The 27,894-nt window shown below is 41.4% G+C and overlaps 1 protein-coding gene across 14 annotated transcripts in view; it reads left to right on the top strand.

Annotated features, from left to right (window-relative positions):
• DTNA (dystrobrevin alpha) overlaps positions 1 to 22,019 on the top strand; it is a 231,034-nt gene extending 209,015 nt beyond the window's left edge. For all 14 annotated transcript variants that reach the window (XM_071804146.1, XM_071804154.1, XM_065830279.2 and 11 more), the window contains 5 exons: positions 3,913 to 4,072; positions 6,849 to 6,938; positions 7,466 to 7,634; positions 8,379 to 8,511; positions 18,515 to 22,019. In XM_071804146.1, the coding sequence (XP_071660247.1) occupies positions 3,913 to 4,072; positions 6,849 to 6,938; positions 7,466 to 7,634; positions 8,379 to 8,511; positions 18,515 to 18,670 (708 nt within the window). In that variant the 3' untranslated portion in view covers positions 18,671 to 22,019. The remainder of the gene's footprint in view (positions 1 to 3,912; positions 4,073 to 6,848; positions 6,939 to 7,465; positions 7,635 to 8,378; positions 8,512 to 18,514) is intronic.
• Positions 22,020 to 27,894: the final 5,875 nt, after the last annotated feature.

The raw sequence follows: 27,894 nt of genomic DNA, 5'->3' as shown, positions 1-27,894 counted from the left end.
TTTTCATACTCCTCTAAATAAGAGCACGTTAGATATGGAAACCACCACTCAAATGTAGTGAAACCAACCTAGAAGATGAATTAAGTAATATTTCTACCATAGGTAACATTTTGAAAATGTAATGAGAATTTTGGAACCTTAAGAAAAATATAACTGAGTTTTAGTCAGACCAGGACAATGCGTTTGAAAGCCCACTTTATCCAGAAAAAGTCAGGGCATGTGCACATCTTCTAAAGTTGGCACTTATACTAACTGTCCCATGAGTCTTCAGGAAAATAATGTAGTTGCTAAATGCCTTCTGCAACCTAGAATTAGAGGGCAAGTGTTTATATTACTAATGATAAATTTTAGAAGATTTAATCGGTTTAGAACTTTTTAGGATTGAAATGGATCCTTGAAAGATATTGGGCTAAAAAGAAGCACTTTTCACACAGCAGTCTGATTTATGAGTCCAATAAAAATATTTCATTTTAACAAAATACACTTCATCTTGCTTTCATCAGCAGAAGTACCACCACAAGTCTGATGTGTTCTGTCTATGGTAGAGCATGCAGAGTTTTTGGGTAATGCTCACCTTCATAAAACTAACATTCTGGCTAATTTCAATTTAATCAATCTGTTGTACCAAAAAAAAAAAGTGACCAGACATTGCCTCTGTATAAGGGCCATCTTTATTGTTCTGCATAACTGTATTAAAAGATCTTCCATTCACAAAAGAGAAGTTTCCAATGTGATAAAGAGTTTCCCTACCGTATGAAATGTTAACTGGACAGTGTAAGTGAAAGCACATTTTCAGGTTATTATGAGATAAGATTTTTTTCTTCTGAGAGTAGTAACCTCACTGAATACCAGATGGTAACGCTCAGGAATTACTCTCACAGTTTCCATGAAATGATGCCCATTACACTGTGCCATTTCATGATCTGTTGAGAGAAACAGGGTTAAATTAATTTCTGGACGAATTCAGTTGGAATGAGCAGCCTGGCAATTCATCTAATGCTTATGAACTTTCTATTTCTCTCCTGCCCTTGCTTGGGAAAGGATAATGAGTTCTTCACATCCGTGTGGTTTGATGAGGCTAACTTTCCTGTATTGCCATCCCAGCTGAGTTCGGCAGAGGGAGCAGTGGGCTAAAGCTCTTCTAAAGCCAGCGTTCATTTCAAGCGTTTTATTTTAAGTTGATAGTGGGAAGTCTTTTCTTGTCTAGAAAGGGTTAACTTAAAACTCATAATGGGTTGACTAGGGACGGTGCATGAAACAAAATACATGAAGTTTTCCTAAGAGGCATGAGAACATTGGTAGCTGCAACCAAATACAGTACAAAAGCTGAAGCCACGCATGTGTCCGTGGTGGCTGCGGTAACTCCCCTGTTCTCAACCAGTGGGGCTGCCGAGGTTTGGGAGCAGTTCGGTGCTCCATTTCTTTGCTGAGATTACCAGGAAGTCGCTACTGATTATCTTAGCAGGTTTCAGGCCATTAGCACTAGCCTGTGAAAACCACATTCCTCCTGATAACCACCAAGCAGGAATGCAATCCTAATAGCACTCCATTCCCACAAACTTGGGCTGAGGTGGATCTGGATGAATAAAATACAGAGTCTTTCAAAAAGATGGACCCAATTTCAACAAAATTGGAATTGAAATTGGGTCCATCTTTTTGAAACACCCTGTATAATAAAGTGTTCGCCTCTCTGAAATCAGTCATTCTCTAATATCCTCCTATTTCAACTTGCTGTTCATTAGTTCTGTCTGATATTGCTCTGATAGTATAAAAAAGAGAGGAGTTCTTGCTGGACTGAATTCTCCAAGTGCTTCATCTCCTTGTGCTTCCCAAACAGTTTCTTCTAGCACTGAAAGCTACAGATAAGAGAGCACTGTTTGCCATAAACACAAGATCTCAGTCATAGCTGCAAAGCAGACACAAGGGTAAGCGCTGGTGCACAGCAGCTTTTACATTTCTCTGTGGGAAAATTCAGCAAAGGAGTACTGGCAGGCATCTGTTATTTTTAGTAAATTGAATGCCTATTCTGAAGTTCATTCCTTGAACATGACTTGACTATAGGAAGCAAATTTTGTCCATTTTGTTCTCATCTTCTCTGGAAGTTCCCAGTGTTGTTGGTGTTCCCCCAAGCCAAGATCAGAGGTGAAGGGGAGCTGAGGAAAAAGGGCAAGTGAAAAAAGGAGCTGGGAACCAGAAGTTCTTTTGAAAATTTGTTTCACAGAAGATGAAACTTGCCCCATCAGGGCGTGAAAGGAGATATCTGTAGATCCCAGATCCCCTGCCTCATGTGCAGGAGGTGTGACCTCCAAGGACCTTGAAGCATCTCCAGGTTGCTCTGTGCCTCTAGAGAACCAGAGATCTGCATTTCTGCTGGAGTGGAGACAGGCAGTTCCAGAAACAGGAGAGCATCTGCCCTTTACATATTTGACTTCCCTTTCATCCATCATTTAAATGTTCTAAACCTGATCATTAAAGAAATTATGAGTATTAAATCCTCCATTCTCCCATCAGTAATGTGCTTATTCTTCATAAACTTAATTTGCCCTTGATGTCTCTCTGGTGATAATGTCTCTTAGAAAGGGGTGATAGGAGAGAAGAACAAATAGCTTAGAATTCTAAGCTATATTTGTGGTTCAGAGCAGGAATGTATAAAAATCTCAAGGGCAATGCTGCACTCCTCCTGCAATGGTCTGCTATTGTCTTTTTTAGTACATATTTGCCAAACTGTATCAGGGCTTCAGTGGCAGCCACTGCAGGAATCAAAATAAATACCATAGGACGAGTTAAGAAATCCTCCTGAATTCTCGATACAAAGACAGAGTGAGGGAAACGCAGATCTTCAGGTTACTTTTCACTGTAAAAAAACAGGCGTGTGTGTTGCCGTTCCCCTTTAACAGCACTCAAGCCAGCTCCATCCATCCTTGGCATCTACCAAACACAGGTTTTGAGTCAAAAGCACCATGCAGTTTAGTGTGGGCTCCAGCACTGGTTTTTCCTTATGTGAATGCACATTCCCAGAGGGTTTGAAATAGTCAAGGCAAAGTGCCCTGTGTGTTTTGGTGTCACTCACCCAGCTGCATTTGTAAAAATTACTATTTTGTAAAGTCTGCTTGAATATTCAGCTAAGTGATACTAACTGTGAGGTGCTAACAGCATGACATTTTATATGACTGGTGTTAAAACATTTTCGCTTCCAACAGCTGAACCTGTAGCAGGAATTTATATTGCCCTATCCCCACCATGTTTTGGGAGTGCCCGAGTGTATCCTGTAGAACGAACAATTTAATAATGTGTGATTTAATAGCGGCTCAAAATAGTTCTCCAGCTCTGAGTAAAAAAGCGTAAAGCTATTTTATTTATTGCGAGTGTCAGCCTTTATGTGACTGAGAGGTTGCGTGTGCTGTGAACTTCTCCTGCAGGGAGGCGGAGGCAGGGCTGTGACCGGCTCTCACAGCAGCGCTCGGATGAAAGAGGCTGTTTCAGTCCCGTGCCCCCACCAAAAGCAACCTCAGTGCCAGCATCTTTCCCCTTCTCGCAACCTGAATGGGTTATGTTTTATCAAACATGCAGGCGAACTAGAGGGGGGGAGGTGAGAGAGAAAAGAGGGCAGAGAGAAGGTCTATACTTTGGTGCTTATTAACTTGGACTTTTTTTTTTTAATTTAGCTGACTGACATTTTCCCATGCTTAAAGGAAGTCAGATCTTGACTCATATTTTCCTACTTACTATTTTGTTGCACAGAAGCCTTGCTGTCCACTAACAACCGACTTCAGTATATTTCTTGTAGCAAAATTAACATTACCCAACTGATCTACAAACAGCATGATGCCTTTAAGCTGAGGGATGGGTAACAAGGACTGCAGGCAAGGGCTTTTACAAAGACCTGTTTAACCCCTTGTGATTGTTTTGCAGACCCAAGGAGCAGGTTCTCCACGTTCCTCACCCAGCCACACTATCAGTCGACCGATTCCAATGCCCATCAGGTCTGCCTCTGCCTGCTCTACCCCAACCCACGCACCCCAGGACTCCCTGACTGGGGTGGGAGGAGATGTGCAGGAAGCCTTTGCACAGAGTAAGTCTCATTAGTAGCTTGTCTGAGGTACTCGGAAATTGTTTGAAGAATCTTTATTTCTTGTGGTTAATGACTAAATGACCTTGAACCTTCTGAGTTGCATGCAATGAAACAAAACAAACCAAAAAAAAGCTGCAAAAACTATGTTTGACTGTTGAAAATCAACTTTGTCAGCCACCAGTCTTTGCTGTCAAAGTGAGCAGGTAAGCAGAAACTGGACAATTATGCCAATTAATGGATGTTGTGGTAAGAGGGAATTTTGATGCAGGATGGTCTGACCAGTTATCAGTACTCTGTTACCGAGAAGAAGAATTGCTATTGGCTTCAGCAAGACGTCAGTGTGTTTGGTTTTAAATAAAGACTTTGGTAGGAATAGATAATACAATCACAGAATTAGTTTGGGCGGAAAGGGCTCTTGTGAGTCACCATGTCCTCCTGCTCCAAGAAAGCCAGCTTCAAGGTGATCATTCAGGACATTAGCCAGTTGAGCTCTGGTTGGCTCCCAGTGTGCAGTTTCCACAACCTCTGTTCCAGTGTTTGACCATGCGTATTGTGTAATTTTTTGTCCGTGTATCTGACTGGAACATCCCTTGATGCATCTTGTGACTGTTGTCCATTGTCCTTTTGCTTTGGGCCTCTGGGAAGGATCCACCTAGGCTAGACAGGAATCAAGGCAAGAAGTCTAGGTGAACCCTTCCTTTGCTTTGCCAGAAAACTGCCATCGGCTGCACCATGTTGCTCATTCCTCTTTCCACTGTCTTCTCAAGTAACAACAAATTTTAGACTGGTTTGAATTTCTAAGGCCTCAGATTAAACAATTATGTTGAATACTCAGTAAATAGTCTCTGTGATCTGAATGAAAAAATACTCCTCCTTTTTCTAATCTGCTCTGTCCTGAAGTATTTACGTCACTGCAGTTCTTTCATTTTAATAAATGTTTGCCCTGTTTCAGAAGTACAAACCAAATGTAAGTGGAGCTCTGAAGTTCCTCTGCCACACTGGAAGCGTTTGTTCTCAAAAGCCCGGTTCAATCTCATGCACACTTCCCCTTGATTTGCATGGGGAGGTTGTATCTATAATGCAATCAAGAACTTTCTACTAAAATGCTAGTTAATTCATGTATTGAACATGTCTTACTAAGGCATAATTCCTAGTCCAAATATACCAGGTTGCTGCATACCTCATTTTCTGTGGCAAAGGAAACAGACCAGATATCTTTTCCTTTATACTGTGAAAAAAATTGAGACAGGCAAAAAATATGGACCACTAAACCCTATGCTGTTACAAGACAGTTTCTTCCAGAGCTAAGAATAAGAAATAATGTAGTGGCTACAATAAAATAACCATAAATAATACTCAGGCTGCCTCAGGCAAATGCTTTTTAAGTATATAAATGTGTTCTATTCAAAGGAAAAAGCAATATAAAAGGGCAAGTGATCACATTTAAAAATGGATGCATTTGATAAATATCTAGCTTTATGTCATTATTTACCATATTCTCTAGATGGGAAGGTCAAACCAAAAGAACTTGAAGCCAGCCGCTCTGTCACATCGTGACATACAAATTTGTGAGTGGGGGGGTGGGCTGAGAGATTGCGTCTCGGTTCTGGGCTGCACCAACAGAGATCTGCCTAATGCAGATAAGTTGTGGTTAAAGCACTGTTTCTCATGTGTTTGGTTTGGGTTTTTTTTCATCTTTCATGATGTTTGCAATAGTTCAGAGATACAAAATGGAGACAACTTTAGAGAGGGAGTAGTTGTCTGAGTCTTTGTGTGTGTATGTAAGAGAGAGATTAGCTACTTCAATTTGCATTCCAGTAACAATTTGCTAATGGATGTATAAAAAAAACTCTTTTAAACTCTGGAAATGTTTTTAAATATATTGTTTTACATTCAGGTAGTTTTAAAGAATCTAGAATAGTCAAATCCTGCCAAATCCTCTGAATAATCCAGTCTGGAAGATCAAAGATTCTCTGGGATATATTGATTATTCAGCTACAATAGGAGCTATGTTTGGGATTTGGAGGAGTTAAGCACGTTACCCACAGCCTGCTTCTGGCGAAGGAGTGTTTCATGCAGCTCCCAAGAATATTTCATGATTGATGGTTAAGAGAATATTGCCACGTTCAGCAGGGAAGCACTTCTATATCCATTATTAGAAAGAACTGCCTGGGGCTGTTTAGAGAGGCAATAGTGTTTCTTTTATTAACAACAACAACAACAAAAAAGAGAAAGTAAATTATGGAATATACAAAAAAGTCCTTGATCTACAGGAGAGGCTGAGAGGGAGTGGAGAAGAAAAATCCATATCAGTCTTGATGAGGTCAAGTATGTTTCTTCAACACTTGCCATAATTATCTGGCAAATACCTGGCAATAATGGTGTCATTAAACAGAGCTGTGGGAACTTAGAGAAAACACTTCATTTCTCCCCTCCTCCCCCACAGGCATATTAAATGAGTTCACGCTGGATTTAATCTTCCAGGCCTGGTCTGCTGGTGTCACCACACAAATGCAAGCTGGATGGCAATGAATAATCTCCACATATCTGGCATTGTGATTAAATGAAGCATGAGAGCAGGCTTCTGCTCCTGCATGCAGCAAAAGTAAATGAGGCCATTCTGCTGAGGACTCCTCTGCACGTGTCCCTCGTGAGGACTTTGATACCCTGAAGTATCACAATGGCAGCTTTCAGCAGGGTTAGAACTGTTTTCAACAGGAAAACATGTGTCTGGTGAAGAATATTAACACTGTGTTTTGTCTGTCTCTTGTTTCAGGTGCAAGACGAAACTTGAGAAATGATTTGCTGGTGGCAGCAGATTCAATCACCAACACCATGTCTTCTTTGGTAAAAGAACTAAATTCTGGTGAGTATGGCTAATGAGGGTGGATACTCTCCACATTGACATTTCCCACATATTTGAAAAAATAGGAGGTAGGAAAATATGAACCAACAAAAAAATAGCGTAATGTATCTTCAAAGCTTTTAATGCTTTTAGAAGAAAAAAAAAAAAAAGCCTAAATAACAGCTTCAGGAATACAGCAGTTCTGAAAGCCATGGATGTAGAGGTGCAGCTGGATACGCTGAAAAGCTATGAGAAGCTTGTGCTTCTACATGTAATGAGATTTCACTCTTTAGAAAGTTCGTTCAGTATGGAACATATAGGACCCGTTGTAATGTGCAGTCTGTAGTCTTCTTATAAAAACATCCTACCTAGTAGCCCAGACAAACAAAAGCTTCACTATTCTGGCTTAGCACAAGAAGAAAACTGTCAGCTCTGCAGATATATGTAGAATAATATACAGTTATTCGCTATGAGGAGGTGGCAAATAGGCAAGTATACTTACTCTTGTGAAAGTTAAATGGAACCATGTGTTTCCTTTTGCTTCACAGAAGTGGGCAGCGAGACAGAAAGCAATGTGGATTCTGAATTTGGTCGGACTCACTTTGATGACCTCGTTCCATCCCCCACGTCCGAGAAGGCTTTCCTGGCGCAGATCCATGCCCGGAAGCCAGGGTACGTCCACAGCGCTGCTGCCACCGGCTCCCTCCGCAGTGACATGTGGGTACCTGCTCAATTCGCCACCTTAACCTTATTATTTTCATTGAAAACAATATGCAGCATGTAGTATTTTCTCTTCCTCTCAACTATATTTGATTACCAAAGAAAATGCGTAAATCCAAGCGAGGACAGCATCATGGTTAGATGGTAGCGAGCGCTGTAAACAATAATGGCCAAGACTAGCATTGCCTTCCGGAACAAGGTGTCACATCCAGCCTGGCACACTCGGGCACCAGGAGGCTGTGGGACAGCTGTGCTCCCTCATGTGCCCTGCAGTCTTGTTCCATGCTGATCCAGACAGAGGAGCCTGTTGAAGTCCACTGGAAAAATAGAGTTTTTTAAATGGAAAAGACAATGCTTTTTATTGATCAATTCAGTTGATCAACAAACATTTATTTTTAGAACCTGAATCTTCCTATCAAAGACAGTAGGCATATTTACAGTTATTTTTAGTTCAACCTCTTTGTATCAAGTTGTTGAGAACTTTTCTTACTCATTTCTGTAGGACTGTACTCCCGAAATGCCTTCAGCAGAGTATGGTCTTTGGTCTACATCATCAATACCAGACCAGTGGAGAGGGGAAATAGCAGAAGTGTTTTTCCACTGCCAGGAAAACACTAACCAATGGAGCATGTGGTGTGACTAAAAGTATCCCGCTCTCCTCATAGCTTACAAAGAAGAGAAGTGTTATTGACTCTGAATGTCATTCATCTCAGGAGGCTATTTATTAATAATTGTCTTTAGGGTTACAGAAGATGGAGACCCCTATGTCAGAGCAGATGATGAAAATTATGAAAACGACTCTGTCCGACAGCTGGAGAACGAACTGAAAATGGAGGAGTACCTGAAGCAGAAGCTGCAGGATGAGGCATACCAGGTGGGATAAGGACACCAGCTGCCCATAAATCTCCATGAGTGAGAAACAATAATGCACCATACCTGCCCAGTGCCCTTCTTAACCTCTCCTGAGCTCTGGGGTGTGTTCTCTTCTCAGTTACTAGAGCAGCCACATTCCAAAACCTGCTGTTGTTCTCTTCCACAGACACTCATGCCTTTGTGTGTATCCAGGAAGACTACACTGCCTGAGGCACACAACACTAGCCCATAAGCTTACCAGGGCAGGAGGTGCAACAGAATTGGCCCTGAGCTTCTTGTCCTCTGCCAGCGCCTAACAAGTCACTCAGACCTCATTCCACCATACCACAGAGACTGGTTGGTGGTGTCAAGCTGAGTTCCTGTAATATTTAGATTTTTTTTTTCTCCAGTAGCCAAAAACATTCAGAATGTTTTTTCCATTGTGAACTGAAGCTCAAGTGCAGTCTGTGTGTTATTGTCATTGTCAGAATCTGGAAGGGGAGGAAAAGGTGTGAAATGAATTGTGTCCCAGAAGACTAAGTATTCAACAAGCACCTGGTATAGGAGACTTGTCATTAAACACCCCCAGAAGAAGTTTTCAAACGGCATTTGTTTAAGAGTCTGAGTAAAGCAAATTTGCCAGGGGGAGCTGGAATTCTGTAGATACCCTGTCCTGTCTGTGTAACAGTCTCCACTTCTTTCTGGTGTAATGGACTATCACCAGTATTTTAAGTTATTCTGGCTTGGATCATCCTCATATAAAATCAACTACTTCTCACGATGTTGGTAGTAATGTCAGTAGGAGGGCACAACCAGCTCAGTTATGTGGGAGCAGAGCTGAGGCAAGCAAAAATAACTATCATCTCATATGGTGATCAAATAAAATTTGTAACTCATCGCTACAGAATATAACAGAGACCAAAAGTGTAAATGGGCTAAAAAAGAAGGATTAAACATGTACTGAGAAGGTCAGGTGTATGGAAATGAGGTTTAAAAGCACATTCTGGGCAGGAATTCTTCAAACTGCTGATTGCTGGGAGCTGACAAAATCTGGCCTTTTTTTCTGGTAGTTTTCCTGTAGTGTTCACTGCCAGTCACTTTGGAGACAAGAATCTGGGACTGACAGGCTTGTGATCTAATGAAGAATGGCTGCTCTTTTGGTCTTCTTTTCTGTAAAGCTGCTAAGATAAATTAGTCTTGTGAAAGTTCATAGACTCATAAAAATTGCAGGTGTTTTTGAGGTTGATATATCTTTTTTTGTTGTTTACCTAGATCTGCTTCATGCCCCTGTAGCCCACCAAAAGTCATTTCATTGCAAAGGTCTTTAAGGACATGATGACAGGAACAGAATTGTTGTGGGCTGTCTACTAAGGCAACAGTGGGCAACACGGGTTTATTGGTCACAATTTTTCATCTAAGATAGGAGATGGCAAAAATGACAGCCTTTAAACTTTCGAACAGGATGAGCAGCTGCTGCTGAAGTAATGGAGAGTAATTGTCAGATACAAAAAAGAAGTGCCTCAGTAGTGACAGCTGTCAAGCATCAAATAATATTTGTTATTATTGCTGGTAAGAATTCCATTTTGTCCAAAAGGAATGATAGACAAATTTGACTGTACTTTGTTTACATTATGGAAGTGCAATATATGGCAACAGTGTTCCATGAGTTTCACAAGTTACAACAGAATATTTTACATGCACAAAACTGAGTATGTGTGTGCACTGCAAAATGAGGGCATTCATCATGCAGTAGAAGTTATGCAAGTCCCTCAGTAGAACTGGGTGTTACTCTTGCTTCAGTCAAAATAGAGCTCTTCTACTGACAGCATTCCCAGAGGAAGGGGAGGAAATCTCCCTATTGACGTCACAATAAAACTCCTTTGAATTTAGGTCAGCCAAGACAACACCCAGGTGAACTTTGTTCCCCATTGTTTTATGTGATTGGTTTCCACTGGGAAAAAAAAACACACCGGAAAGAGAGAAAGGCTTTTTTCTTTCAAAAATTTATTCACTGAGGAAACAGGAAGTCCTTGTTCTAGACAAATTTTGTTCATCAGCATTAGCATTTTTCCAAAATAAATTTCCTTATGTACTTTACTGTCTGTGAGATTGTCAGCTCCTATCAGGCAATAATTTTACAGTAGTGACTTGTAAGTGGAAACTATTTTTAGTTGATAACCACAGACCCAAGGCATGCAACGTGTGATAAGTCCTTCCCAGTATGGCTGATGCCCTTTCTATTATGGAATGGGTTTAAAGCAACCAAGAATAGGTTTAAGTTGGAAGACACCACTAGGATAATTAGGAGTTGGTTGGATAGTGTCACATATTGATCCTGAGACATGTGCTTTGGCTATGGCTGGTTCTCTGCACTTTGTAGTTAATTTTTGGTGGTTTGCTAATCTCTTCCTTCTTCTGCTAGTATCACTGACTAGTCTCAAAAGATAAAGATACAACTTTCTACATGCAACAACAGAGAGTAATGGGGAAATTTCTGTTTAGGATATCCATCTGAACAGTGGCCAGATCAGCTATTATCCAACCGCTGGGATTTATTACAGGCTGGTTTACTATTTGTACTCACACGTACACTGCATTCATCTGGATAGCCAAAAAAAAAAAGCTAGTGGCTGCAGATATCATAATGCAATTGTCAGCTGAAAAAATCTCTGAGGAGGAACTCCTACTGAAGTTAGAGAATGGTAACCTCAGTCACAGTATGGTAACCATTTTTATGTTAATAAATGTCTCACTTTGTGTAAAAGCAACACATCTAGAAAATCATGTAGATATAGTGTAGCATGGAAGACTGTTGGTCAAAACCCACTCTCGTTATTTTGTGTCACCTTGTCTCCAAGCAAGATTTTGAAACTAAATTCTAAATTAGTATTAAACTATGAGCAGAAAACCCAAGATACCCAAGGAAATCTGGGACAGGGAACCTCAAAGGAGGCTTCTTTCTCTCTCTCTCTTTTTTTTTTTTTTTGCAGCATGTTGTAAATAACAAATATCTGTACCAGAAAAAAAACACACCTAATACACACATGTAAATGCTAACAGTGCTTATCCTCCCACATCTGCTACTGGTTGTGTTCTTGTTACAGTCCTTTTCTAGATGTGTTGTGTAAGGCACTTTTCACTGGGTTTATTTTCTGGGTCCGTAATTGCTCCCTTTATTTCTAGGCTCATGCATGGCTTTCTTCAGAATAATCCACTGGCTGCTCACTGGCTTAATTTGTCATCTTCTTGTTTTCTATCCTTTGTTATCTACAGGTCAGTTTGCAAAGTTGAGTGCAATATCCTTCTCTCTCTCCTCTCAAGTAAGTATCATTATAATTTAGAAGCATGTTGGGAATTAATCCTTACAGTGTGTATTTCAGTTGCAGTGCATCTTGTGCTGCCCAAGTGTATGTGAAGATACTGTTTCTTCTTTTAACCTGTGTTAGGATGCCTAGCAATGTCTCTGAATCATTTCTAATACTCTGTTTCAAATATGGTCCTACTCCTGACGGTTCTTATTAAGCCACCACCTTTTTTATCTTCTTCCTTTGTTGACTGTAAGAATGAGGATATTGGCTTTACATCCCTGGAGATGATGACAAATATGTTAGCCAGTACAGAGAAACCTTATCCAGTAGATAAGGAATCAGATTACATTTCAGGAGACTTGAGTTCAATTCCTGAGAATGCTTGAATCTTCTGAGGATAACAGAAGTCAATCATTCCTGGTGAGACTGGAACATGTACTCTAGTGTGTGAAACGGGAGCCAGGCAAACATCAAAGAAAGCAATCCACCAGCTGCTTAACCAGAGAGGTGTCCTCAGATGTGTCGTGGAAATTTAAAATGCCCAAATCCAAAGTGCAAGGTACTCAACCGCTAGCTGGAGTCTGGCAATTCGGAGATAAGGCAAGAAGGTCTGTAAACTCACTGCTGGCCCGCGTTCAGGTTGTTCCTCACACATACCAACCTCACAGTTGCAGCACTGAGTTTAATGCCAAGTTCTGCAATTGTGTTTTTCTTCAGGAACACAGACAGCAGCTATTTTTATGAAGTAGCCTGTTATTCTGAACATTTGCCCAGGAAATGGCAGACCACAGGTTTCCTTCTTTCCTTCTGCCTCATCTGAAGCTGCAAAATCTGCATTTCTGACTTCTGGGAGAGTGCAGTGCCCTGCTGCGAAGATGGCAGGGAGACCATACTGTCCATCCCACGGTGACACTGAACCATGGGGCAACAGGGCCAGGAAGGGAGGAGAAATCAAAATAGGGGTCTGACTCTGCTCTGCAAGTGGAGTCTCTCCCTCAAAGCCAGAACTAAAGGCAGCCAGAGGTCTACTGTCAAATGGGCACTTCAAGCTGGGAGCAGGGTCCTGGTCACATAAGCAAAACCAGTGAACTAGTCTGCGCCACCTTTAGCAGGAATTGGTGTTGCTGGATTTTGTATGCCATGTTTTATGCTAGACCACCTTATTTATATGTCAATTTTAATGGTAAAATTTGACCCTGGTTCAAGGGCTTTGCAACTTGTGATGACAGTAGAATTTGGATGTTAAAGTGTGGACCTTGTGAAAGCAGCTGCCAGTCTTCAGGGTTAAAAGCTGTTAGGTGTTTCTGAAGCATCTGTCCCAGTGTCTCTAGTAGCTAAAGCAGAATAAATGGATGTGAAAAGCAAATAAACAGCAATATCCAGAGTACTATAAACAGCAAATAGCTGCTCATAAAAATTCTCCTAACATTGCCCCTCAGGTTACATTCATTTTCTCAATAGCCTTGTTAAAAACTTGAGCCATATAGAGATTCCTAAACACTGACAGCCAGAAAAACAAGTTTTCTTCTTTTTTGTTGCAGTCGTCACTTATAGATAACATCACATGAAAAGAAAAAGTTCTTTCAACAATAATGTATGTGTGTATAACTATGTATATAGTGGAAATGTTATAAGTAGCTAAATTTAATTACAGTTCCGGATAACTATGACTTCAAAGGGTAGTAGCATTCAGACAAACCATTTACAATATTAAGTGGAAAAAAAAATCCTATTCATTGGAATTATAGAGCTCAGGCAATCTTATTTAAGGTTTCTGCTTTTACCAGGACACAGCATTAACCTAGTGATGTGAGGAAAGGCATACTGCTATACAACCTGACTTTCTAGAAAATACATATCCTGTCTCAAATTAGCAGAGATCTGAGACTGAGCTGCTACCTGATCTCCTGGACGCTTTTGAAACATTTTAAAACCCTGTCAAAGATAAATTTTTTTAAGCACTGTGCTCTGGTTAATTCCATAGTGGAACTCTTTTTAGCTCCCAGGGGAACCCTTCAGCCAGTACCAAATACTGAAACATTCCCACCAGTTGTAGAAGACTGGCCCTATAAAAATTAGCAACATAAATCAGTGAACTTAACACTTCACCTATATCAACAAGAACAAACTCTGTTATGGTACATTGTGATAAATACCTCTGCACATGATAAGCGTGGCTTAGTCTTCTTAAGATTCACTCTTTTGTGAATATGAAAGATTAAAGTATCTTGTGCATTTTATTTGGTACTAATATTTCATAGCCTTGGAAAATTAAATCCAAAATCGATCATTCCAGTTGAAATGTCTCAAGTGTTTTTGCTGTTTACGTTGGGTTCTTGCTTGAAGCTTGGCAGTTGCATCAAGACTTTTGCATCGAAGATAATATTATTCAATCAATGATGATACAAATACAGTCAGTATTATATTGTCTAGGTGGCCATATGAGGTAGAAAGCCAACAGACATTCTTATCTCACAACAGTATTATATTTGTGCTTGTTTAAAAAAAAGGTGGGAAAAGTAGAATCAGTTTATTATAGCTTCTTATGAGTGATATTGCCACTGAGGGCTAGCCACAGGGTTTTGTTTATTTCCTCATTCATCAGTTATGGACAAGTGGTGTTGATGTCATTTGATTAAGTTTTTTTGCATTCTGTTTGCACTTGCGTTTTTGAAGGTGCTATGTACAATTCTCTATAATTGATTTTGAAATAACATCTAGTATAACAAATTCCCAAGACACCGAGTGATTCCACTAGTATAAAAAAAGTCATATAGTCATGTTTTCAGTTTTTAAATTAAATGTATTTAAATACCACTTGTTTCACTTTTAATAGAGTAACAGACTGAGTTTGAGCTTGTTTTCAACAGGCTCTAGGCAGATCTTGAAATTCGGTGAGTGTGCAACTTGGACATTATCTTACCTTTATCCCCCTGATGCAGTTGCTTTCTTGCCAAGGATGGCCAATGAGAGCAGAAAGCCTCCCTCTCTGAAAGTGGTTTAAAAGTTGTCATTTTCAGTGAAGAGCTGTTGACTTGTGCAGTGAACTTGTTCCCACGAGACCTACAATTTCCTAGATTTTCTAAAGCAGTGTTTTCTCAGTGCTGGCCCAGCAACATCTTAGCTGATCATGTCTAATTCATTTACATGCATTATTATTACAGAAAAGGTACTGTGATCATATTTTCTCTGTGTTGACAAAAACGTAATAATTTAAATTGAAGACTCAGTTCCATTCGTACTCCAAACCCTTTCACTTCCTCTAAACCTTATCACACAAATTGTGGAGTCTGGAGCTTCGGGTAGCCAGGGGTGACATTTCCATTGCAAAAGTGACTGAATGCTTTGTATTGAAACAAGTGGAAATTTTTCAAACACAGAAACCACAAATTCCTTCAACCTTTTTATATTAGTGCATTGTTAAATTATTATTTATTCAACTTTGCTGTTTTTCCAGCAAACTTTCATGTTTTTCTTGCCTTTTCCCTTTTTTTCCAAATTCTGTTTTCGTATTTACCAGCAGAGATGAGGAATATTGCTAAATGTCAGGTGATAAAACCCGTGGGCCAGAGATGGTGTGACCAGTCCAGTCCGCCCGGTGTGCTGCTGTGTGAAGCTGTTGGTTAAGCTGAAGGGCACAGATGATTCCTTTAAGTGCTGTGAAGATGCATCTGTCCTGCATGGCTGTTTTTTCTGGGAAGATAATAAGATTTTAGAGCTAGTGTGCGCTTCACTGGCCACTAGACATTCTCAACCCTTTGTGACATGAACCTGGCCATTTACCGTTTGGGAAAGATGGGGCGCAGCATCTGTAGCCCAGGATCCAGGTCAGGTTATGAGCCCACAGTGACTGCGTGTCTGGGTTTCAGATTTGCTGTGCCCGCTGCCTGAGGTCCCCTTTCCAGCCATGCCCTGGCCTCCCTTCAGCCGTAGGACCCCAAACTGCTAGTCAGAGTTGACTGACTGCATTTAAAGCTCGTACACCATGGTTCATTCCTAGCGTGGGGTTTCATACCAGGAGATGGGGAGGTCACGGAGGTGTAGGTGCATGGATTGGTTGGATCCCTGGGAGGTCATCTGGTCCATTCTCCCACCTGACGCAGGTCTAGCTCCAACACAGGACCATGTCAGCCATGGCTTTGTCTAGCAAAGGCTGAAAACCTCCACAGATGGAGATTTCACCACCTCTTTGGGCATCCCCCTCTTCTGCAGTGCCACCCTTCTCATGTGGGATTTTTTCTTAATGTCCATCCTGAACCTCCCAAAATGAAGCTTGTCTTTTTTGTCCTTTTTTTGTGCGCCAGCACTACCAAGAAGATTTTGGCTTTGTTACCATTGTAACTACCCCCCAAATAACTGCTAAGTGACCCTCCCTTGCCACCTCTGCCTCAGCAAGCCCAGTTCCTTCAGCCTCTTCCTCCTAAGTCTGTGATGCAGTGGTGAAGCAGGAGGATGGAGGCACTAGATGAGCTGCTTGCATCCAGAAGTCATACTGTACTAGCACAATCGAATTATTCAGCATCTCTTTTTGGTTTGTTTTTGGTTTTGTTTTTTCGGTTGGTTGGTTTGGTTTGGTTTTTCTTCTGAACAAATACATGAAAACCAGCATGATATGGACTATTCCGTTTGAAAATAACAGCAGACTGACAGCACAGTAATTTTCAAAAATGTCTGCTACATTCACTCAGCTCTATTTTGGGTTTCATCTTTATTTTTCTCCTGAAGTCCTCCTCTTCTTAGCATGTAGGCGTAAAAAAAGCTGTAAAAGAACTGTGACTGAGCTAACTGGGAAGAAGCAGCTTTAGTTTTGTGAATTTAATTCTCAAATTACATAAGTGATAGGGATGGTTTTTGAAAATCACTGAATGATAAGTAGCAGAAAATAACCCATGGATTAAGTTACGTAAAAGGTCAAGGAAAAGTTTTGTAGCATGACAAAACATGAGAGTCTTAACTTGGGATTAGTTCTGGCATTTCCAAAATGCTGCAATGAATTTATAGCTCTGAGGTTCATTAGTACTCATTATGTCTTGCATGAAATTCTCTCTATCCCAGTGCTGGCTGAGGAGCAAAGAGAAGCCTTGAGAAAATGTAGAATAACCTCTCCACACTCCACCAAAGAGAAGTGATTTATCCAAAAAATTTGAAACAAACCGAAGTACTTAGCAGAACTGTAAATGCATCTTAATGCATCCAGTATTTCACAAGCCTCTCTTATGTTGATCTCATGGTTTATAATGATACATCAAGAAATGCAAGATGTACCTATATTTACATAATCCCAAAACTAGTTCAATAAAAATCAGTCTCAGGCGGCTGAGAACTGACCTCTTGCATGCCTTTTGTTTACAGTTTTTGGCTGAACAGTGAAGAGCAAAATGTTCCTTTACTAAGATTTTCAAATGAGTTTGCAGACTTAAGTGGTGAAGATGCATGTCTGATTTTTTGAAAATACTCACTTAAAATGTACCTCAAGTTTTTTCTTGAACCTCTCATTAGCCTTGCAGTGCGGGTTTCCTTTCCATTTATCAACAAAATGTTAATGCCAGGTCTTTTGTAACTGCTTGATAGAAGGAGATACTAAATTAAGGTCATCATACCATTTGACATACATAGGTATTAAGGAATCAGATAGAAGCATTTGTGTTTGAATAATTAATACAATCAGATAGTGTCAGGAAGGAGAAGCAGCAAGCTAAACTACCTGACCTTTCTTCATTCATCAGCTTTAATGTAACTCTTTTTTAGTGAAGTAATTTGCATTTCATCTCTCATCTTGTAGACCAGCTTTATGTCTGAAATGAGTACAGAAGATTCTTGTCATTAGGGTTTGGTCTTTTACGGAGTTATTATCACATCTCATGCGATTGGTTTTCTGTCTGAGGTAGTTCAAGAGAAAAAAGATGAGCTCCTTAACTTTGAAAGAATCAAGTTTGTCAACAGTACCTTTACAATAAATATGCCCAAAGCAGAAGTTTGCAATATTACCTGGCTGTAGATCCGGACATATTTCTGAGAAAGAGCAGCAGTCACTTATCAAGCATTTTCCATTACCAACTAAAACTTTGATGCCTCTGGTATAGGAACTTAAGGTACTGACTGATGCTTCAGCAGAGTACAGAAGAGCACCAAGGAGAAAGTGGTGCGCCAGCAGATTAGGCTGTTTATGGGCTGTAGCACCCAGAATCATTCTTTTAAGTAACTACATTTCTTTTTAGTCACAGTAAAACATACCCAGGCAGGTAAATCAAGGGTGAGACGTTTAAACATGAGGGAAGGCTCATGATGGTGACTCTTAACTGAGTGGCTGAACACTGTGCACAAGGGGAATAATTCATGGGCTTGCTACCAATAACCTGTTTATAGAGCAACATGTAAGGGGAAAATGGGAACATCTGCACATCTGTGTCAATGCAGAGTTAGCCCAGGGTCCCACAGCAGAGGGAGCAGCTGCCTTCTCACCCTGGGTAAAAAGAGTTTCCAACATCCACATGCCCTGTCAGTCTCTGTTTATAACTCAAATACCTGTGGCTCCCCTGGGCACAATGGCTTTTTCACATTTTTAACTTTTTCAGAGATAACCACAGGAACTGGCCAGCTCCTCCTTTTTTCTCTCAATAAAGCAGCAGGCAGAGAGGCTTTACTTGCTCTGCCTGTGTGGGTGCAGCATCTGAAACCAGCACTCTTTAAAACCTCTCCCTAAACATTTCTCGGCAGGCAAGCTGCAGTCAGACAGACAACGAGAGCTACGTGAGAACTGATGATGAGGAGAGCTGCTTTCGGACGGACGATGAAGAAAACTCAGCTGCAAACTTCACAGAAGAGTGGAACCAAGAGGTGCAGCGTCTCTTGACAAAAAAATCACATAACTAAGTTCTGAGGACTGTAGCACAGTACTTTTGTTCTAAGAGTTGTAGTTTGTAGATGTGTGTTTTTGACAACAAGACTTTTGTTTAAAGCTAACTTATATTAGCTACATCTTCTGTAACATGGCTCATCACCAGTGAAGAAAACAGACTGACATACGTACCTACTGCTGTTACAAAGGATGGCAGTGTTAATAACTCACATAAACCCTTTGCACATGATATTGAAGCTGTTCAGTTTACAATGACAATACTGTTTATAGATAGAAATTTGATTTCTGAATACTTTGAGATTTGAGTAGATCAGTTTACTATACACTGTACATTTTTTCCACAGAAGAAATAAAAAGCTACAATTATGCATTTAACACTGAATGATTATACTCCTGAGTGTATATATCTAGTAGCCCAAAAAACAAACTACCAGACTATATTTGCAATTTGTTTGCAAGTCTTTAAATTAAGACTTATACAAAATGTACTAAAATAATAATATAATTAATAATAATAATAATAATAAACGTCTCTAATTTAGGGCTAATGTGTAACTTAGGAATGTTTCTTTCAAAATAGTCTAACAAATCAGCCATAGAAGTTAGTGTAAATATTTTTTTTCCAAATAGATATCATATACAAAAGGTGACATTCAAATGATATAGAATCTAGTTTTTAAATCAGCACAGATCTTCTTAAAACTGTGAACTATGTTTTGAAATACTCGTTGCTAAAGCTGTTTATAAACCACAGGTGCCATAAGATCCCTGAACTGACTGATGTTATGTATAATCCTCCATGGTATTGTTTCATCGATGTTTTAGCTTTGGTAAGCATGTGTTCAACCAACCGACTCTTTCCATCTCTCTGCCCCTTCTCCTCCTCCCCTTCACCCCCCATTATGTTATTTTCGAGGCCTTCAGCTTTAAATGTACAGGCTTAAAGTGCGCTTGCAACTGTTTTCTTTTTCTTTCCGAATGTGTATTGCCTTAGCCAGCCACCAGATGTTCTGCATGCACTCTTGGAAATGTGTAGTGAGACTCTTTCGGAGCTGGATGGAGAAATAGCCGTCAGGGAAAAGCACAAGAGAAGCGGTGGATTTTTTTAAAAGGACAGGCAATTGGAGTTTTGTCTAGTTTAGTACTTCTCAAGTATAAAGTTATTTCGGGAGAATGGGGACTTACCTGGCCATTTTGGACGAGGCAGTGGGACTGCTAGCTAAAGAGCGTTTGCTCAGCTGTGACTGCAAACCCACAGATACTCATAAGCAGGGACTGACACTAACCAGCTGGAATGTCCTCCCCACAGCGTATTGCTTGGAAATAAAGGTGACACCGGTCTGGCACAAAACCCTGCCATGCAGAGACATCAGAGCCAGGTCAGGAGCAGCCAGACCAGAAGCTGGGCAGGAGCAGGGGCAATGTTGCGTGCTGGCCGCACAGTCCCCCTGAGAAGCGCAGTGTGATAGCTCGGGGCCACCTCTGCGCTGATGTCATTTTACTGCCCTAATTTTACAGCTTCCAGTATCTGGCTGACCTGAAGTGACACTGTCTAACAGCCCTGAAAACAGCAGTGTTTCATACAGATATTTCACACCAGCACAGTACACCTACAGCAAGTGATGAGATACCCATCTGAAGCAGGTCAACATGGTTTTGCTGTCCTTGCTTTCGTGGTGATGTGGATGTGCACTGCTGCATTGACATGAGATTGACCCAGTAAGTCCACTTGTTTGCATGCATGCTCTCAGCTCGTGGCTGTTTCCCTGGGCGCTGTGTGTCAGGGTATGAGTATCTGTATGAAAGAGCTGCTGCCATTTTTCACTTACATATTGTATAATATTCCTGCGTATGCAGATCTTTCATCCGCATCTCCTTGTGTATCTGGGCTTGGTCTCAGAGATCCAAATGCGTACTAAGGCATCTAGATATCTCCGTGTAAGCTTTTCATTTTTGCAATCACTGGTCTTTGCTCCTGGGGTATGTGCCATCCTGGCAAGGCAGGCACTGTACCCTCCCATGCCCCCTCCTCCAACCTCCTCTCAGGAATGGGTGAGCCTCCACTAGTGCCTAGCACTCCATGTTTAAAGCTACTCCAGTGAAGCTGTAGATGTTGCTGTCAGCTCAGGATTCCAGGCAAGCATTTCCTGAACAGAGAGAAAACAAGCTAGAACACAGCTACATGCAATGGCTGACTAATCCAACCCATGTCATGTTTAACTGTACCCAGAGTAATAGATCCCTCCCATCACCTCAATGTCTACGTGCTCGTTATCGCTGTGCTTAAAATAGATGCAATAGAATAAATCCATTGGAAGGGCTCCCAGACTAGGAGTAGGGAAAAAAATTGATGGATTAAGCGCCTTTCTCTCAGGCTGGTGTCAACAAGGTGATCCCCAGCAGAGCTCTGGGTCCCCTATGCCCTGGACCTCTGAGTTGAAGCACCTCTTACTTGGTTCTCCAAATATCTATTTTAAGCATTTTCCAACTGTTAAGCTGGCTGCGTTTTCACCCAGCTGGTCTTTGTCTGCTTGTCGAATATTATTTTGGTTGTGGTTTGTGGTCATTAAATGAGTTACAGAAGAGGTCCCTGGTGTGGGCCTTTTCGTAGCTGCCAATGACCCACCACAGCAGTCAAAACTCTGGGTGGTTTTACTGTCACTGGAGGGAAACCAGTGGTTTGGAATCAGGAGACAGGGATGTGAAGATGTATAGGGTCCTCGAATGTCCAAAGCGAAGGTAGAGAAGGGGTTGTCTGTAAGTAGTAATGTTAACTAAATTGCATAAAAAGGTGTGTGGCCTTTGTTGTGATATAATATGTATTTTCTTATATGCATGAGCCAAATTGTTGCATCATAATTTATCATAAGTGTGTCCACCTTTACTTTCAATCATCTTCTCCCATCCTTATTGGTTCTTGGCAATTACTGTAGATAGACCTTGTAAATATTGCAACCTCGGGTTGCTGTAATCACGTTGGTTCAATTCAGCAGACGGAGCTGTGAACAACAAGCACTCCACTGTGTCCTGAAGACAAAAGGGCATTTTTACCTTTGAACCAAAAAAAATACCTGTATGAAGAGTTACATCTTGAGGCTACTAACTGTAAGACATTTTTAAAACTACTGTACTTGACACCACTTGAGACAGATACAGAGACACTAAAGATGTCACGATATTCATTGGTATTGTAACAGAACTGCTATTGTATGGGGTTTTTGTATTGCTGTTAAGTATTGTTTTGTGTGTGTGTGTTGGAACCTACTGGGGACATGTTATATTTTGAAGTGATTAAACTATTTAATTGTGTGTCTATATTTTGGAATGGAATTATTTCTTCATTAAAAAGATTTTTAAAAGTAATCTATGGAGCATCGTGTTTGTGGCTTATTTTGGTTTCGGAAGTCCTGTTCCATGGATCCCAAGCATGGGGTCACTTCGAGGAAAAGAAGTAGTGACACACCAAAAATATCCTCTGTCTGCTTACCACATAACCCAGGATCTTGGGAAGCAGATAAAACCCAGTCTACTGCCTCCTCCTTCAATGCTGGCTGCTGTGGTAACCTATAAATCACCAGGGTTTATTTGCCCTAATTCCCCTGTCTGCATGCTGACATTCTTCAATAAAGATGATGATTTTTCACTGCAAATTATTTGCTGGATCTGCTGAACTTTGCCTCCACAATCCCAGTCCAAATTCATATCCAGAGGCTTGTAATATATGATGACATATCATCAGCTGCTGAGGATAACTCTGTTTTATCCATGCATAATCCCAAATTACTGTGTTTCCTCCTAACCCACAGTCAACCTGTGGCCTTTGGGGAACAAAGGAGCCAGTGAAAGCTAATTCATAGGCAAAGGCTGTTTTCCTCTTTAACTCTTGGTTACTGTAGCTACTTTTTGCTCCCTACAAAGCAAATAAATGTGTAAGGGAAGAGCCAAGTCAGTTTCATTTACAAAAATAAACAAAATAAAAATAATAATAAAAGTTAAATATAAAAATAATAAAAATTAATGAAAAAAGTAAGTGGATCTGGGAAGTTGTCACCTTGGCTGCATCAGTGCTGAACTAGGTGACTGAAAACATCTGGAACTTTCTAAAAGCACCTGGGAGTTTCATGCAGCAGCACGTGGATCTATGGCTTCTCTTCCAATGTTTGCGTGGCAGGCCTCTTGCTCAAGAGCTGTGTGTTCCCTTTCAGGCAGCCCTTAGTTTCAGTTGAAACCTTTTAAGAGAACATCACAGGAATACGAAGCCGAGTCTATTGCAGAAATAGGCTAAGTGGTGTGGGAAGAGAAATCTCCTCTATTGTTCCGCAATGAAAAAAATGCACTGAAGAATTTCATATGCTTCGGGATCATCCTGTCTAATACCCCAGATAATCCGCAGATTAAGGATTCCCCTTTGCTTTCTCCTGGGTGATTGCCACCAGTTGAGTTGTCTGAGGATTAGGACAGCCGTCCCACACGGCCAGCACAGCAATAACATGCCTTCGGCTGCAAAAGGCAAAGTGGCAGAATTAAGCTGTGGCTCCAACCACCTTCCAGTTCCCCTGAGAGAGGTACAAGCCAATGGTGAACAGGTCCCAGACTGGAATAAGCTTTCCTGCTGGCCCACAAGTCTGGAGCTTCCTAGAAATGGCTGTTTTGGGGGAGCAACCTCCCAGGATAAGACTGGGGGATGTGCACAGGGTAGCAGAGTAATTGTGTGGTCACATCACGCAAGCTTGGAGACAGGACAGTTAATGCAGCTTGAAGATAATAAAGACTAAAAACACAGGCAATCTGAAAGAGTAGTTGCTTTTCCATGACTTGGAAGGAAATGCAGGAGACCACGGCGCATTTTGTCATCAGTGTGTGACACTGGAAAATGTAGTTCGCTGTTTCATACAACATAATTTACCACCAGCAAATTAATTTCCTTATGACTTAATGTTTTTTACATAATGCTCAGCAGTGGCCAGATGGCAGATGTGGGAGGCCTGCTGCTTGTTATGCAAATTGTCAACCATAAAGGCCTCCCCTAACTTTCTTTTCTTCTTGTTACAGCCCAGCACTGCATGCAGCTTGCATGGCCTCTAGGAAAAGAGGCTTATACACCCTGGGTGTACGTGTTTTGAGTGGTTTTCTTGCTACTGCTGAGTTTGCTTTTGCCTCTTCTCATTGTATTCCTGTGTAAAAAAAAATACGAGTCAAAGCTTTTTCCAATCTGGGGGGTGTAAGCGTGTGTACCTACATTTCTCAGCCTGTGGTCTTTGCATCCCCCAGATCCCTGAAAGTCTCCTCTAACTCCAGCCTGGGGCACAGAGCCTCTCTACTCCTTCTCCTCCTCCTCCTTCTCCTTTTCTTCCTCCTTCTCCCTCCGCCATGGGCACCTCAGTGTGACTGCAGGACCTCACCTGTGCAAACACCTGTCTTCATGCTTCTGTTGTCATCCCAGGCTCATTCCAGCGTGAAACAAGGTGTGCCTGAAACCTCCCCAAAAGCAGGGAGCCATTGGGTACCTCCTCACAGAGCAGCTCCCTGGGAAGCAGGTTTCTCACTCTTGGCGAGCATCTCTCCCTGCCCTCCTGTCCCAGTTGCCACCAGGGCCACCATGGGGCCCAGACTGGAGTGTCTCATGGGTGGGATCCCTCGCTCAGGTCAAAAAGTTTCTTTTGTCAATCCAAAACTCTTCACCAGTTTCACTGAAAGTGTTTATTCCTCCCCCTGCCCCACAGACTTACCTCTCCCCTGCACCCCTCACTGTTGCCTAGTCCAATTACACTCAGTTGTTTTCGTTTTTTGCTTTGTTGTTTTTAACACCACTGACAGTAACCTTAAATCCCCAGCGATGTTGTGTACATAACACTGCTGCTATCAGTAGGAATCAGGTACTTAAAAAGCCTTGAAGATCTACGCTTTTGTCTCCGCACTTCTTTTAGGGCCGTCTCCATGTGAAAAGGGAAGCGCTTACAGGTGCTGTAAGAAGCAGCTTTCATCACCATCTATTATATATGATGTAGGCAGAACTAAACTCACAACTCTGCTGACAGACCTCAGCTCTGAAAAACGACTCTATTGCCTTCTCTACAAAATAGCGAAGTAGTACTCTAGTATTTTTAAATGGCATTACATGCTCTCCAAGGCCAATTTTACGTTTGCTACCCATCAATGCACACTTGCTCTCAGCTCGTTTGCCCAGAGCCCCTCGCAGTTCCGAGTGCCCCAGCAGACGAAAGGGCTCGAGCCCTGTTTGTTTCAGCTGAAAGGCCGATATTGGAGCTACTGCAGATGGTAATTAGTACTCGAGGGAGCACTGCTTCCAGGGAATCCTCATCACTTGCTTTGAGTCACACGCTTATTGGAGAACACTTCACCAGAAACACATTTTCTGCTACATTTTGGATCTAAGCTCTCACAAATTAATTGAGTTCATGTATAAATGCAAGGAGGAGGAATGCAGAACACCCTCCTAAGGTCGCAATTGTGAGAAATGTATGCAGAAAGACATCTGTTAGCCAATTGAAAACTGGTTTTATAGAGGTTATACGAAGTCAGCACAGCTCTAGCAGTGGTTATTTGTCTGGCAAAGTGATCATCAACAGAAAAACTAACTGGGTTTGGCTGCAAATGGGGATTACCAAGACTGATGGCATCTGGAAGCAGAAAACTTAAACCGTCTTATGTTTAGCTGGGGATCTATCACTTAACCTAACAGGAGCAAAAACAGAGGACTAAAACCAAATGAAAACCAGTTCTCTGGTTTAGTAGCTATTTAGTGGCCAGCTACTGCTTGCTTGGGAAGCAATTTGTTATTTCTTATGTGCTGCGCCGCCGGTGGCGACACATCTCATCTGCTCGGCAAACGCTGCCGAGCGGCAAATGCTGCTGCCGTGGCTGGGCCGTGGGGTACGGATGAGGAACAGCAGGCAGAAGTTCACCCCAATAGCTCTCTCCACTAGATAGCAGGACCGCACCTGGTCAAGCCTTTAATAAAACCTGATAAATAAACATGGGATGTTTTTGCTGGCAGCTGAAACCTTCTCCAAGGTGGAAATAGTGTTCATGTCTTCAGCCACCTAACAGATAAGACAGAAAAAAGCTACTGGCCTTCTCCAGAAAGCATGAGCCAGCCTTACTCTGGGGTGAGGTTTCACAACAGGTTGTGTGATAATTCAAAGAGGACGAACTCTTATAACAGTTCCTTCGCACGTCCTTTACCATAGACTGTCTGTACACTGATAATACTTATTCTCTCACTTCTGAATGTAGAACTTGACCAATGGAACTCAAGCCAACACACTTGAAACAAAGCTGGAAAAGGCAAGGCTTGAATTTTGTTGAGTATCTGCATCATGCCTGTTGCCTAGGTGTCTGCATTTAAAATTCAGGGGCTTGTTTCTAAGAGTTATGAGCTAGAGAAATAAACAAGCCTGTTTAAGGATGCAGGAGTGAAGACGACTCAAATTTGGTTTGTTGTATTTACGTCGTTGTGCTGATTTGGGCATTCATTGTCTAATGACGGCCTAGAAACACAGATCCCCTGCAGATGCATTTCCCCTACTCACTTCAGCCAGCTTTACATGCCTGGTTCTGCACAATCCCTAGCGCAGACAGAGGGCACGGATACACCAATGAGTTTGTTCTTGTTATGTTAAATAAGCAGCGACATTCCAGACTGCACAGGGTGAGTCAGACACAGTACGAGGTTATCCTATCCAACTTGCGTGTGTCGGGTTTTTCTCATTTTCACCATACAAGAGGATGAACGCTTGCTCATCAGGCAAAGGTGAGAGCTGTGCTGCACATGTCTCCTGCCAGCCCCCCAAGACAATGCCAGCTGTAGCCCCTGAAGTGGAAGCCCTCTGCACCCCAGGAATTGCCTTTCCTTGGTTCACAGCTCAGGAACCAGCGCTGCTTTCGTGGCACTGTAGCTGTGATATACCACTGGTTTGAGGGCCATGATTTTACCACACAGTGGTCACCAAACCCTCTGGCCTTGGTTTTGCGTCTCCAGAGCGCATAGCTGCTGTGATGGAAGTCAGGTGCCCACCACATCAAACATGAGTGGGTATCTCTCCTCCTGCAGATGTGGAATGCTCCAGACTAAGAGGAAAAACACATAAATAATGCATAAAAAGACAAAGTGACAGGGATATTCACCTGCTGACATGAAGTATCAGTAAACATGATGGGTGGTTCTTCAGGCCAGTTTACTTCTAAGATGTAAACAGATAGTAGCTGTTTGAAGTATGAGCAAGATGTGCTTTCTTGACCAAAGTAGCACTAGTACACATCCCCTGATTGAGAAAGAACTTTTCCTGAAGGTCACAGTAGCAATGAAAATGTTTATTCTTTATGACCTATGAATACATTTCATTACCATTTAGCACTTCCAAATCTGTAACTCCAGGAAAACCTATTTTCAATGTACTGTATGGCTACAGAGATATTTAAGCCTGCTCCAGAATTTCTGGGCTGAATTCTAGCAAGTTTAGCCCAACCCAGCACTTCCCTTCATCTAAATTTCCCACAGAAGCATGCGGACGTGTCTTTAGCTGCACAAACCTAATTATGCTCCCACAGCCCCAAAACTGACAGCTAAATTACTGTTCCAGAATACTTGCAGAACAAAGCTTAACCAGAAATGTTGCAGCTTGATTTGTTGGACCAGCAGTCTGAAAAGAAATATTGTTATGTAAATTTAATTTGGAAATGATTGGCGAGAGCAATTCCATAGAGCAGAATCCTTTTATTTTTTAAAGGGATTCCACCTTTTTATAATTACAATATGTTTCTGGTTACATTAGCATAAGTAAATTGCAGGTATATTTTTGGTAGAGTACACGTGTTTTTGAAGATGAGGTCTTTCTCATACAATGCAATCCTAAAAGAGGTCTTAAATATTCTTAAAAATCTGGTATTGTTTGAAAGTGTGATTTTTTTTTTTTTCCCTCTGTAAAGCTGCAAAATTGTTGTTCTGGAAGCACTTGTTTTCAGCAGAAAGTTGGCAATGTTCATAAATGAAGTCACACTGTGAAAATTAAAGATACCCACCCTGGCCAGTCATAGTCCATATCTTTCTCCCTCCAGTGCAGTTCCTTTTATATTTGCTGCCTGAAGTCAAAGTCAGGCAAGGTCTGAAATCTCATAAAACCTACAATCCATGAAGATCTGGTACTAAATAGGAGTGCTACAACCTGTCATGCAAGAAGTAATCTCTCTCATAGCTGAGACTTAATTTGTGTGCATA

The sequence above is a fragment of the Patagioenas fasciata genome, chromosome 2 (assembly GCF_037038585.1).
Source record: "Patagioenas fasciata isolate bPatFas1 chromosome 2, bPatFas1.hap1, whole genome shotgun sequence".
NCBI classification, from domain to species: Eukaryota; Metazoa; Chordata; class Aves; order Columbiformes; family Columbidae; genus Patagioenas; species Patagioenas fasciata.
This window is presented reverse-complemented; position numbering and strand designations above follow the sequence as displayed.